Source organism: Engystomops pustulosus, chromosome 3 (genome assembly GCF_040894005.1).
Source record: "Engystomops pustulosus chromosome 3, aEngPut4.maternal, whole genome shotgun sequence".
NCBI lineage: Eukaryota > Metazoa > Chordata > Amphibia > Anura > Leptodactylidae > Engystomops > Engystomops pustulosus.
Window position 1 is genome coordinate 44,497,220 of NC_092413.1, and position 15,352 is coordinate 44,512,571.

Sequence of the window (15,352 nt, forward strand, 5' to 3'; positions counted from 1 at the left end):
GATTGTTATCCCTTATACTGTGTATAGGGGGATAACAATCATACTTTTACAGCACTCTTAAGGCTGGGGCCTGAATGGTAATTGTGCACAGCAGACCCCCCTGCAGAGTTGTCTCAATGCCGTCCATAATGCTGAGACTTTTAATTGCCGCTGATCAGCCGCCAGTGGTTTCACAGTGGCTTAACGGGGCAATATTATCCCATGTGTCTCTGGCCTAATGGGTTTTTGGGGGATATTGATGTCCTTTCTTTACAACTGGTAATGAGAATCAGATTGATGAGGGTCCAGCACCCTTGCTATCCCTACCATTTGGTTGCTGATTGGGGGCTTTTCCAGACTGTTCAGGAGTTAACATTTAGTTCAGAAGAAGAAACTCTGTTGGGGGAGATTTATCAAAATGTCGCACATTAGACCAGAGCAGAGTACGACTAGACGCCTTCTGCTGCGCCAGACGTTTGATGAATCGTCTGCAATAGTTTAAGACTGCTGAGTCGTAGTTTACACTTTTTATAAGGTGCTCTAGTTTATTGAGCCAAATTTTGGTGCACTTAGACTTTGGGGCACACAGACTTTTTTTTCTGCAAGGCCAAACCCCCTTTTGTTACTAGTTGGATAAGTGTCAAGAAATAGTCGAAAAAGCCCTGATAAATGTGGCGCAAGGCGTTTTTGTTGCAAATGACGCAGTTTGATAAATCTTCCCCAATAATTTCTTCTGCTCATTGTGAGGATTATGAATGATATCTGATATATGATCATATCCTGCTACAAATTATTTCTGGTAGGCACATGTGATGTGAAGGCCCCCAAAGCCCTAAGGCACAGACTTGTTAAGTAGACATGTTGATTAATTCTGCGCGGGGAGAAATTGAATTAGGTAAGGAGAATCCCGGTGATAATTTAATTGGAAGGCTATTGAGGTAGGAAAACACCAGCAATTTATAGATTTACATTGGATGAATGAAAAAAAAAAAACGAAGCCGTGGAGCAATTATTGAATGAGTCTCTTGGCTGCGCTCATTACAAGCATTCGCTTTTTATATGACTGTAAGTGTTATTTGTGACAGCGCTTCCTTCCCAGGGTCTACTTATTGAGGGAGATAAGCGTACAAGTATATACTGTATAACTGATTTGCTCAGCTCTGCTCTGAAAGGGAACTTTATAGAAACCTGTACTAAAAAAACGCCTTCTATGACCAGGATAATGGCGCTTAATTCCTGATGGAGAGAACGGACATGAGATGCTATTAACTGTCCATTGCAATCAGGTCTGTACACGGATTGTATACCAAAGCTACGTGATGGATTCACTTAGAACAGCCACTTACTCTGCTTTTACACCCGCAGCAGATCTTAATTGTGGAGAATTTTATCTTTGCTCTTGCTGACATTTCCATACACCTTTTCATAAAGAAACAAATGAATAATAAGCTTTGCCTTACTCAGTAATCCCAGTGAGTGCACTAGGAATACATTGCATATCCCCTGCCTTCGGTGACTTGTAATCTTCATTTCCAAACTATTTTCCGCTCTGCTGTCTATATCTGTAGTTTGTATAGTGAAGACCCAGCTGCTGCAACTCGCTCATCTCTCCTCTCCTCTGCATAGAGCTGCTATATTATCTATTTATTGCTAGCAAGATGGAATTCAGATTTTTTTCAATGGAGAACTAATTTAGGAAGAATGGAAGGGCAGCTAGTAAGAGTGATTAAAAAGTCATCTTTTCTAATAAGATATTACAAAGTTTCTTTTACTATCAAAGTTTCTTTGTACAGTGAATGACCATTCAGTCTTGTATGATAAATTATTCTCAGAAAAAAACAGCACAGAAATTTGAAGCTGCACTTTTGATGCCTGCAATGCAGATTGACCCTCCTGTCGTCTTAAAATATCTCTTTATGGGTGTAAAAATTAAACTACCTGTTCACATGTTGTTACCCTTTTCGATGTGTTCACAGGCCCATCAGCCTCCTGCTCCTTCTGCAGCCCAGCAGCAGAGGTTGCATAATCTGTTGCAGAATTCATGAAAATAGTAACGTGGATTACTTGTTGTTTATAAGTGTCATTGCTGCATATAATATATGGTATTTCTTTCCTTTCCCAGTCGTGAGACCCACAAGATCGCTGTATTTTACATTGCTGAAGGGCAGGAGGATAAGTGTTCCATACTTTCAAACAGCGGGGGAAGCAAGGCCTATGAAGATTTCGTAGCAGGCCTTGGTTGGGAGGTAAATGAGCATTGTCTTCACAATTATTGCCCTTTACTCAAGTGTGGTGTAGTATGTTTTTGTAAGCCTTAGTGTACATTCCCATGGCCCCGTGAGGGGATGTTGTGCGGTCGCAAATTTGCAGCCACATATACGTCCCCATAGACGATAATGGTCATGCGGAAAAAGATGTGTATCTTTCCGCATGTGTGCGGCCATGCGCCGCTGTTCTTTATAAAGGGGGTAGGGGGTCACCTCCTCTCCAGCGCACAGCGGTATGCTGCCAGGTTGTGCATATGGCTGTGTGAATGTACCCTTAGGCGAGAAAGGATAATAAAGGAGAATAAAATATACAGAAAAGACTTCACACGAGCTAAATTCCATTATAGATTCTGGCCAAAAAAGCCATCGGCAGCAGAATCTTCCAATCTGCCATTACTTATAACAGAAGAGTAGCCATTACTTATAACAGAAGAGTAGCCATTACTTATAACAGAAGAGTAGCCATTACTTATAACAGAAGAGTAGCCATTACTTATAACAGAAGAGTAGCCATTACTTATAACAGAAGAGTAGCCATTACTTATAACAGAAGAGTAGAAACTTGGCAATGGGAAATAATGCTTACAAGAAGGATCTTTTCATAGATCAATCAAAGTATATAATAAAGATATTTACACCCAAGAGACTAAATAAAGTTGCATTAAAGAGTGTTTTTTTTTTGGGGGGGGGAGCGATGCACTTGCTAAAATCAAAGGAAACTTAGACCACCACTGCATCCCGCAACACACGTTTTTTTCACACCAAAGCCCAATACCAGCTCCAAACTCCTCTCCTTTCTCTGCAAACAGCATGTAAAAAATGTATATGCTTAAAAACATGGCTTTGCCAAACCAGCTCTATTGTTTCTACTAGAAAAGTTGACGAAATTGAGGATCAGTTCAGTTATAGACAATGCCAGTAAGAACAAAACTGGTGCCCTTCATTTTATTTTTTCTCTTCTGATTCCCATGACCTTCTTCATTTTTGTAAATTAGCTATTACAGAGTCAGACATACACCATCTTTCCACCATTTGCATGTCTGCGAGGTTTGGGGTGCTTTCTCTTACCCAGTTTCATCAATGGAGCAAGGACAGTGAAGTAAGGCTGAGTATGAGTTACACAGGCCATGAAACTGGGCAAGACAGAGTGCAATGGACCTAATGGGAAGACCAGCGGTGCTCAAGAGCGTGTGCATGTGACCATATGGGCAGCACCAAGGTTCTCAAGAGCGGGTGCACTGGACCTCATTGGCAGGTTCTCAGAAATTTGCATGTTAATGAAAGTGAAGATTTCTCTGCATTGAGACAGAAGAGTTTCTCTTGCTTGACCTACCAGGCCATATGTTTAGTTTTTATGTGACCCTGCTTTAAACTGGTATACAGTTCTTTAATAAAGCTTTCTCCTTCCCCTCTCCTTAGATTTATCGATATTAGGGTACAATGAAGTTCTCTTTGTATTTTAGGTTGACCTTTCAACTCACTGCGGGTTTATGGGTGGTCTGCAGAGAAACGGAAGCACTGGACAAACTGCACCTTATTACGCTACCTCTACTGTTGAAGTCATCTTTCATGTCTCTACGCGTATGTTGTCTGATTCAGATGATTCTCTGACCAAAAAGGTAATGATGTCATGAGCATCTCTGATATGCTTTCATATTAAGACTACACTTTGTTGTCCAAATGATTTATAAACTGCTTCATTGCTCTATGTAAAACCTTTTCTGATCAATAAGTTCTTTATGGGGTTGACCTTTCATAATAAATTCAGCGAGGGCTGGTGCTATGTTTGTAGAATAAGCACTGCAATGTATTTAAGGGGTTATCCCACTGTAAAATATCATATCTATTTTATAGATCATAACAATCAAAAACGGTTTAATATAAAAATTGAAAAGCCGGCAACTATGACATTTACTTGCTGTTAAAGGAAATTTACCATTTGTTTTTATGCATTGTGAATAAAACATACCTTAAGAATGCTGTAACAACACTGATGCAGAAATATATCTTGCTTAATCCCTGAACTGAGTGGTTGTTCTCAAAAAAAAAAAAATTTTAATTCAGGACCTTAGGAAAGTTGGGTGCCTTGGCTGTTGTACATAAACACGTTACTTCCACATACACAGGACCTTCCTGAACTGTCCGGACAGGACTAATCAACCTGTGCTGGATGACTCGTACACAGCAGCTGGAGGATGGTGCAGCGAATTATTATTTCTGCCTGTCAGGGGCAACACAGTGATTACGTATTAGGCTTATGCCGGGCAGGACAAGGCTGGAGCAGTGCATAATTGGGGTAAGATGAGAGCGCTCAGGCAGCCATAGGAGTGACAGAGCCTCATTATCATAATTTTATAATTGTTTTTTCAGCAAAACCATTGAGTTCATGGATTAAACAATATTTGTTTGTACATCAGTGTAGCTACAGCATTCTCAATGTATGTTTTGCTCATAATGCATAAAAGCAAATGGTAGACTTCCTTTAAAAAGTATTTCTTAACTTTCTGATAGATGAAGAGAAGAGACCTAACTAATTAAAATAGAACAAACAACACTTGGCTGAATAATGGTGTGCCGCAGTATATACATCCCCATGTGAGCCAAGTGCTGGTGGCATTCCCTGCATAGTGATCATTTTATCATTTCAGAGCAGCCAATAGAAATGTCTTTTTGCCCTGCTTGTCAGGGAAGGCGCAAAACCCCCACACTAGCACTGCGGACCCCACATGCAGAAGTGATAAGAGAATGCTTTGTTAGGTGCCATTTGACTTCAGGACTATAATTGCACTTATGTCTTACTGAACATGTCTAGAGGCTTATGAATGGGGACATATAGAAGAAAAAATTAAGAGCAAGAAAGATTGATTTGAATAATATGTATTTAATCCTATATATTTTAATGTCCAAAATGCCTTGTTCTTTTCGCATTTGATAATCTCCGTTATCATCTGCGCCTGTTTCCTCTGAATGAAGTAATAGATCACCTGTATGGGTGCCCTCCTAACCTGTGTCAGAGCTGCAGGATTGGTCTTGTGTTCTTCAGCTGGAAAGTGTCATGTTCAATGCTGATTGATGAGCTGTGATGAAGCCACGGCTTCCCAGTAGAGACAGTCACCGCTTGCCAAGCATGACACCTCCCTGGTCGCAATGAAATGACTTGTAGCCGCGGAGCCTAGATGAATCCAGCCACGCTCTTGTCCACCTCTTACTCCCGCCTGTTAAGCAGTATTGGATGTCGGAGTTTTGACAGGAAGATTCCCCACCGAAGCAACCAATGACTCAGATGATACCTTTTCCAGCTCTGAGATTTGTGTTCATTAGCAATAAACATTCTTTATCAGGATGTCTCTCGGCTAGAATAAAAAATCAATCACACTAACAGCTTCTTACAATCTGTCCTGTTATCCTAACTAAATTGCGGCTAACGGCTCCGAAATGAGTTTTTTTTTTCTTTTCCTCCCTCCTGTATAAGACGTAGGGTTTATTTGCTAGTTGGCCACATTTGCTATCCAACCTTTCTCCATGCAGAGACCTAGATGTAGCCCCATCGTGAACTCTTGCTCCTTTGCTGTAGAAATTTGTTAGCTATTTCGAGATTAGATTTTTAGCAGCTAATCTCACTGCTGTAGGGGTTTGTAAAGTGGGGACAGGGCTGTGCTATTGGATTTGTCCAATTCATTTGACTTCAGGACTATAATTGCACTTATGTCTTACCAGCCTTTTATAGCCTGGGGCTGGCCGGCAGCAGAAAAACAAATTGGCAGTGATACAGTAAGAGTGAAAGGGAATGAAAGGAGCACATTATTAGTCTCCAGGCACCGCTGATCTGGCAGGAAGTTTTTCGGTTAATTTACAAATAAAACTTAGATTTTAGGATGGGCACACTGTCAGGAAAACAATGGGGTTGTCAGGCTCGAGATACTTGCTGAAAGCAGCGGCCCTGACTATTGGAGAGCAGAAATTCTTCAATCAAGCAGACAAGTTCTTGCTGGAGCCAGCTGGCCATGTAATGCAATTAGTAGGGAAAAGAGGTCAGACCATTAGGTGTGTACCATGACCAGTGTCACTAGTGGCGTGCTGCCCGGCTGGCTGCATATTGGGAAGACGAGAGGGGAGAGAAGAAAGGGGGAATTAGATGGCCTTTTCAGCTTCTCAATGAGTGTGGCACATGAACAGCCGCTTTAAGTATTATAGTGTTTTGCTTAGACTTGAAAAATGAGCATTTGTTCAGAAGCTGACAGCGGACACAGGCTGCAGCCGAGGACACCCAGTTCAGACAAAATGAATAGAGCCCGTCCCACCGGAGACATGAATAACATGTGTGTTCTGGGGCTGAGCGATCGTCGTCAGACACGACTGAACTAAACTTGCACTCTTGTCCTCTGCACTGTTGTGTTTAAAGTCCTTATTCACAGCCATATTCGTTTTGCGGTAAGGAAAATGTCCTTAAAAGCATAAAAAGTTGGAGCATAAAATTTTAAGTGAACAGAAATAAAAATGTCATTTTTGCATTCAATTACAAAGTTAAAGGGCATCTACCACCGGGATGAAGGATTGTAAACCAAGCACTCGGACATACTGGTGTGTGCCCCCGCTGGCAGGATCTGCTCTCCATTAAGCTTCTTATGCCCTTTTCAAAAATACTCTTAAAACTATGCAAATGAGCCTGAGGGGCTCCAGGCTATATGAACAAATATGGAGCCGGAGTCCCTCAGGTTCATTTGCGTAATTTTAAAAGACTTTTTTTTCCGTAAAAACCAGGGCATAAGAAGTTAAAAGAACAACGGGTCCTGCCCGAGGGTGCACACACCAGTATATCTGTGTGCTCGGTTTACAATCCTTCATCCTGGTGGTAGATGTCCTTTAAGCTTAAAATAATTAAGGAATTGGCAAAAGGGGGGAAAAAATGTAAAAATATTTATCATGCTTGTTGGTAGATTTCCTATCATGAAATATATATTTTAATGTTTACTATTATCACCTGCTCTATTCTTTCCTGAGATAAAAACAAAAAAAGCTTCAAAGGTTTACTTTTGCATAAAGGAGAAATAATTCCAGATCAGATCAGTCTGTCTATACTAGAATACTGGAGTCATTTGCACTTGAATTGCTGTGCATTATTGAGGGGGGGGGGTTCATATAAAATTTTTGTTTCATTTGCAAAAGAAATGGAATAGTAAAAGATAGACCAAGATAAAATTTATTTAGGGTTTTAGGCCAGTTTGGCAGTTTTTGTTTGGCTTTTCAGAAAAATGACCGTGTGGTGCTGCAAAGTAGACCAACTAATGGGAGATGCAAAGTGCGGCTCACCAGTCTTATACTGCGCCAGATTTATCATCCAGCATCAGACACAGGGATGGATCTGGTGCAATAGAGAAGTGTCTAGTTCTACTCTGCACTGGTCTAAAGACCCGGCACATTAATACATCTCATCACGTGTCCAAAACAGTTTTAATGCTTATTTTTTGTATATTACTTTTTTTTTTATTATTGTTTTGCAGCTCCGACACCTTGGAAATGATGAAGTTCACATTGTTTGGTCTGAACACACCAGAAACTATCGAAGGGGCATTATACCTACAGACTTTGGAGATGTTTTAATCATTATATACCCAATGAAGAATCACATGTTCTTTATAGAAATCATGAAGAAACCAGAGGTAATTGGTTATTTTGGTTCTTTTAAAAAAACAACTGTAAAGTATAAAAACAAAACAATTCTCTAATTAACTCTAATTAGCTATCTGCAGGTGTTTTGCTGCTAGCAGTTGTTTTACCTTGTCTTCCCCCCAGGCTACTTTCCTTTTGTGATGCTTTCTGGCAATAGTACATGAGTGCAATAAAACAGGATCTGTAGTGATGTCACAAGCATGTGACTCATCACATGCTTCAGGCCGTCCAATTAAAAACATGCTGGCCTGATTCATGTGAAAGGACTTAGGGCCTTGAGTGAGTGATGTAATGCTCCATTACTCTCCGGGAGTGACAAGGGGTCCGACTGAGGTAACTGGAACCCCATCGGACCCCTCGTTTTCGTGATCTGTGGGGGTCTCATAACTGAGACCGCCACCAATCAGCAAGAGGATAGGGCCTAACTTTGATTTGTGGGAAAACCCCTTTAATATGATTTTATAAGAAGGCGTGATCAATATACCAGGATGTATCTAAGGCTAGGAAGAAGACAGCAGCATGATACAGGTATTGTAGGAATAGTTATCAAAGCATCTTCCCAGCCATGCTAAAACTATTTTTGTCAGTAACTTTACAGTTACATTTCAAGCAATTGCTACCTTGTGGTATTTAGATTTCTCCCATGTTTTATAGCAAAATCATTAATATGGTAGCCCATTTATCTAAATGAAGGCATTTCAGGGCTGCTTAAAGGAGGCAATCTGTTGGTTTTGGAAACAATATTGATGCTTTGCTCATGTGTTTCATGCCCTTGTATCTATGATCAGGAGCGATTTAAATGCATAAGCTGCAATGTGGCAAGCCAAAACAGTTGAAATATTGAATTTATCATTTGGATTTTCATTTAATTTTCTAGTACTATAATTACTAAATATGTTATCATATTAGTAACCTCTTGCTTCCTAAGGGAGATCTACCAGGTCATGTTTACGGCAGAAAAGTGAAGTTGCAGAATTAGTCCTGTGCAATCTTTTTGCAGGGAAAAGTTGCAAAAAAAAACCACCTTTTTATGCCACAAAGCCTGACAAAACCGATGATAAATAACCCCCTTTTTGTGCGAAATAAGAACTAATACTCTGTGGCTATACTTCTGGCACTGAGATACATTTGTGGCGACTTTAAAAATGATGCTGAATACTTATTAGTAAATATTGGTTGCTCATGAAATTTTACTTCTCATATTTCTGATATCATGGTATTTAATTGTAAAAACTAGGTCACCTGTGACCATCAACCTTAATTTTCTATTGGTGTCTTGGGTGAAGTAGGTGTAATCCATCGATAATTATATTTCTGCCTTTTTTCAGAGATCATCATCAATGAATATATCTAGTGTGTTGGGGCCCGGAGAGAGAACACTATAGAGAGGGCATTGTTTCGGATAATGTGGTTATAAATGACCCAGATCTTCATGCACTGATAGACGTAGTAAATAGAAAACTGTTAAGCTTTTGACTACAGCATCATATCCCACCTCCACAAGACATAAGAGTTATAGCTGGATAGACCCGAATTAGTAAATGGATACCTTTTGATATACAAGGCTTGCCAGTTTGTGGCCCACATCCCCAGCTGAAAGGAATATAAGATATGCCAGCAAATATAAAATACTTCTCCGCATTCATCTACTTGGAAAGATGGTGATCAAAGCCTTGTCTCAAGTGCTAGAAAGCACAGTCAAGGGCTCTGCCTGCCGGATAAATGAGGGACTGGGAAAATCTGAAATCAACAGTCATTAAAGTACTTTAACATTCAGTTCAATTTGATGTTGCAAATGTATCACAATTAGGTGTACAGAAGAGATCTAGAATTAATTCAGCGAATGTAATTGACGTCTCTGCATCAGGGAGACACATTTTCACAAACAACATGAAAGTTTTTCTCCTGGATATCTCTGTACAAACTAGAATGTGAGGTCAATTTATATATATGAACACCTCCGCCCAGCAGATTTAGACTAGATACACATCACGTTTTACGGCTCTGTTGGAAGAACATGGAATCTGAGAATTCTTCACATATCCTTACATCAGGGGGCTACATTGTTTGCTCATACGTGGGTTGGTTCCTCCCCCTGAAAGCTGGAAGAGGAGTGAATATCGGCAGAAGCCAACGATTCTTCTGCTAATTTTCCGGTTGTCTCCTAAGTGACAGAACTATCCCTGTAAAGAACATTAAAACACTGGGTTCCTCCCACAGCGTGCGCTCAGCTGAGGCTGGGGAGGGATGCCATCCAGTTGCATCCCTCATTTATAGGTTATTATGGCCTCTGTTGATTGTATAGTGACTTTAGGGTCGGGCCGTCATCTTGGATTTGTATGTGACAGCGTGCAGATGAGATTTCTGTCTGTGGCTGTAGCCATGCCCCTGCACGGAGCTCTCACTGATCACTTCCTGACAGCTCATTGTGAGGAGAGAGAGGCTGCAAACTAAAAGGAGATAAGTGATCCGGGGGAAGGGGGAGGCAGGCACATATCTGTGAGATGTAACAGAGCTAAAAGTGTAACAGTGTAAAAGTCTGTCAGCCTCTGTGTAATCTCATGCATCTCTCATCTGTCCCATCTCTCCTTCTATGTGTCAGAGTGTTAGTACAATGTCAAAAGCCAGATGAGAGTGTTTATACACCTGTACCCTGATAATGTAACCACATTGTCACCCCACTGAACTAGTGTCTGCTTAGAGAGTCCCTGCACACACCCTGGGATTTTGCACTGAGTTTAGTTCCAATAGGGAGTGATAGGAACTAAAACTGCAAAATGTAAATTGTAAAGTAAGGGGTTAAAGGACATCTACCATCAGGATTATGGATTATAAACCAAGTATATTTACAAGCTGGTGTGTGCCCCCTTTGTCAGGATCCGCTCTTCTTTAAGCTTTTTATGGCTTTGTTTTTACAAAAGTTAATGGAGCCTGGAGCCCCTCAGACTCATTTGCATAGTTTTTAAAGCATATTTTCTTTAAAATCGAGGGCATAAGAAGTTAAAAAAAAGAGCAAATCCTGATAAAGTGGCCACACACCAGCATGTAAGTGTATTTGGTTTATAGTCCATGATCCTGATGGTAGATTTCCTTTAACCCCTTTGTGTCTATGCCATTTTAGACCTTTAGGACCAGGCCTGATTTTTAAAATTTGCCCTGTGTCATTATAGGAGGTTATAACTTCGTGGCGCTTTAACTTAACCAGAGGATTTTGTTTTACCGTCACACATTGTACTTCAAAGTAATAGAAAAATTTTGATGATATCTTTTGTGTTTAGTTATGAAAAAAATTGAAATTTGGCAAAAATTTTTAAATTATTCATTTTCAAAGTTCAAAATTTTCTGCTTTTCAGGCAGATAGTCATAGCACCCAAGTAACTTTATAACTAACATTTCCCGAATGTCTGCTTTATATCAGCATAGCAGTTTGCTCATCCTCTCTCTTTTCTAGGTTGTTAAGAGGTTCAGAATTTTGGGTGCAATTTTTCTCATTTTTATGAAAATCGCCAAAACCCTTATTTAGAGGCACATGCTCAGCTTTAAGTGACTTTGAGAGGCCTAAACAGCAGTAAAACCCCATATATCATGCTATTTTAGAAACTACACCCCTCAATGTGTAAAAAATCAACTTTAAGAAATGTGTTAAGCCTTTAGATGCTTCACATGGGCTAAAACAATATGGAGGTCTAATTTACAAGCTGTAATTTTTTTTTAGACAATATATTAATTTTGGCCAAAAATTAAACCGTTACAAAGTATTAAATGACGAAAAACTCTGCAAAGTCTGATACCCAATATGAGGATGCCCCATATGTGGTGGTGACTGCTGTATGGGCACAAGGCCAGGCATAGAAGGGAAGAAGGCGCCATTCAGAGCAGATCTGCAATGGCACATTTTACAGGCTATAAAATGCTTATGTTTTGTAATTTGGACATATAGGAGATTTTTTTTTTTTTGGTTGATGAGATCCACTTTTCAGGTACATCATTTACGAGGGGCTCAGTTGCTAATAATCAGATTTTATCAACTCTTTCTTGGTGGTGGTTAAAAAAAATCATTAATTCTTGTTTATGGTTTTTAGCATTTTTTTCGCCGGACGTTCACCATACCATAAAAATTTGTGTTATCGTTATTCTATGGGTCATCACGATTACGGCGATACCCCATTTATATGGCTTTTTTTTATGGTTAACTTGTTTTGCAGAATGTAGAACTCATTTTGTGAGAAATTTTCTTGTTTTTGTATCGCCATGTAACAATGGGCAGAACATTTATATTTTTTTTGTTTACAGAGCTGGTTCATAGCTTATTTTTTGCGGAACAAGCTGTACTTTTTCTTGGTATCATGTCGGGGTAAATGTTACTTTTTGATGACTTTTTATGAGGTCAGATGTGAAAATTTTGGGAAAAGGTTTTTTGTGTTTTTTTTTTTTTTACGCCGTTCACCGTACAAATTCAGTGACAATTTTATTTTATTGTACGGGTTGTAACGGACGTTGTGATGCCCCTTTTTTTTTTTTTTCTTGGTGATTTTCACTTTTTTATGTTTTATTCGATTATTGCATGGGATGGGACTTCAAGGGACTTTTATTCTTTTTTTAATAATTTTTTTTAATTGCACTTTTTTTTTAAAACTTTTTTTTACTGTTTTATTTTGTCCCAGGGTGGGACATGAACAAGTGATCATTTGATGACTTGTTCATTGTAATATACTGCAATACTAATGCATAGGCTGACATCAGCACTGTTAGATCGTGCTGTAAGCACGATACTAACAGGCTTCTAGTGAAGGCAACCCTGGGGTCCTTATCGGGCTTCAGGGTTGCCATGGCAACGATCGGCACCTCCGTGCCATGCACGGAGGGTGGCGATCGTCGCGGCGATTCACCATAGACGTTGTGGTCACAATGACCGCGGCGTCTATAGGGTTAAACAGCAGGGATCGCGATAGTCGCAATCCTGGCTGTTACTGCGGGATCCCGGCTACAGCGTACCGCCAGGATCCCGCGGCGATCACCCGGGCTCAGCTTCTGAGCCCGGGTGATCGCCATGACGTGATACTACGTCAAGGTGCGGGAACGACCTGCATTCTATGACGTAGTATCACGTCAAGGTGCAGAAAGGGGTTGAAATGAACTTTATTGTGTAAACATACCTAGAAGATTGCAATGTAAGAATTTTCTTTTGTGGGAAAACCCCTTTAAGAGCCACTTAGAGGCAGAGAGGACTGCCCAGTCTTGGGTCGTGCCCTGGCGGTTGTAGGCCGCTGATATAGGAGACATGTTACAATGGCGGGACATCTGCTTTGAAAACTTTGAAAACCAAACTTTGGACACCCAATACTTATGGATGGAGATGACCTAATTTGGTACTAACTGAGCTAGATTGTACAATAACAATATTTTACCAACAATGGAAACCTACAGAACATTTATCAAAAGCGATGAAGGAAAAGACCTTGATTTGTGTCCCTTGGATGTCGTCTTGCTAGAGATGTGGACACATAGCGAGGCCACTTGAATTGTAATGTTGCTCCTATATTAGAGAGCACAAAGCCATTACAAAGCTATAAACTGTATCCAGACATTTCCAGGGCAAGTGCAGCTGACCTTTTGTTCACTAGCTCCTGACCCCAGGGTGTATGGGAGAAGCTTGTAAGGGAGATGTCTGCTATTTGGCCTCATTCCTGGTATGTAAATTGCATTCCCTAATCAAATGAAAAGGCCGTCCTGTCTATCAGGTTACAGAATCCATAGCAACATTTGGCCTTTATATAGCTTTACGTTGGTCTTTTTGTTTGTCGGGGCACCTGGTACTGCGTTGACTCTGTGGTCGTTTCTCGATTACACACTCGTTTCCAATAGTTGCTGGTCTAATGCAAGAAATTTGATTTTGCTTTGTTAAATATAGAAATCTCAAGGTTTTTTTTGTTCTTTTACTTAATTAAGCAATATAATTATCACAGACGTAATGCGGCCAAGCTGTAGAGGAAAAGACAATAGCAAGTCTGTTAGAATGAAAGCATTCCACGCGTCACAGATGTATGAGGGTATTCTACACAATGAGGTGGAAAGCTGCCTGCCATGGCGGACAAAGGCTAGCACGCAGGCTCTGCACACTGCACATACCGCTAGGGACATGCTCCGGGCTCCCTGGGACACAGATGCCTCGTTATATCGCAGCTAGTCATTGGAGATTAATTCTCAGCCATTTGGTACAATAATTTACTCATTCCCTGGTGTTTTAACTAGTGTCATTGACTGTGGACCATAGATCTTTGCACTCGAGTGCCATCCTCATCTTGTGACTTTATACAATTCACACTTTTTTTAAAACATTTTTTTATTTTGTTTTTGCGGTAAAACTTTTTGAAAGGTGATCAAAAAAACCAAGGAAGAGATCATTTCTACTATTTCAACTGTTGATGAGCCATTTCCCCATGTGATCCAATGTCAGAGCAATTATTATTAGGAAAACCAGATGGTTAGCATCTCGGTGATCATCATATTTCACCATACTATTGGAGTCATGGTAGAAATCCCATGCATGTGGTTATCCCATTTAGGCTGGTTTTACATTGGCATTTTTTTTTCACATCAGTGATTTTTTTTTATTTTTTTTTTATTTTTTTTTTTTTTGCACTTAACCCATTTTTGCTCATGGACTCATACAGATCGGTTTTCTCTTCCTGGCTTCAGTGATTTATTTATTTATTTTTTTATACTGGTGCCTTACTGAACCAAGTTTCCGCCGGACGGAGTTCACCTTCTTCTTCCTGGTGCATGTGAGTGCTGATCTTGCAAAAAAAAAAAAATCTTGAAAAAAAACTTGGCACTCCTGTGATACTTGATTTGCATATTTTATCATAGTGAATCAGCAATCCAAAATTAATGCAACGTTTCGGTCTTATAACATCAGACCTTCTTCAGGCACGGTGGTGGTGTGAATACGGTTCTATGACCATTGTGGAGCGTGGGAGACCCCGCTGTAGGTTGGCTGGCTTCGGTGATTTATTTATTTTTTTTATACTGGTGCCTTACTGAACCAAGTGTCCGCCGGAGTTCACCTTCTTCTTCCTGGTGCATGTGAGTGCTGATCTTGCGACACAATTTCATTTTAAAATTCCGCCGTTTGTCCACGTCGCCCGATTTGTTTTGCATGCAAGCCGGCGCCGATGTGCCACAATCCGATAGCGTGCGCCAAAAACCCGGGGCAATTCAGGACAAAACGGTAAAAAGACGGGAAACCCAACGAAAATACGGCGTTCGGACCCTTAGTAAATGTGACCCTATGTGTCCATAAGCCAAAATGGGTTCAGTGAAAAATCGCTGATGTGAACAAAAACATAATTGTGAAACCAGCCTTACTCAGATACACTATAATGCAATTTTTAAGAGGTTAATTGTGAAAAACTTTAGCATCACCCAATGTATGC

General features: G+C 40.2%; 1 protein-coding gene across 6 annotated transcripts in view; it reads left to right on the forward strand.

Moving 5' to 3' along the window:
- Positions 1-15,352, forward strand: part of RALGAPA2 (Ral GTPase activating protein catalytic subunit alpha 2) — a 188,562-nt gene that overhangs the window by 99,599 nt on the left and 73,611 nt on the right. For all 6 annotated transcript variants that reach the window (XM_072140620.1, XM_072140621.1, XM_072140622.1 and 3 more), the window contains 3 exons: positions 2,102-2,225; positions 3,710-3,865; positions 7,748-7,906. In XM_072140620.1, the coding sequence (XP_071996721.1) occupies positions 2,102-2,225; positions 3,710-3,865; positions 7,748-7,906 (439 nt within the window). The remainder of the gene's footprint in view (positions 1-2,101; positions 2,226-3,709; positions 3,866-7,747; positions 7,907-15,352) is intronic.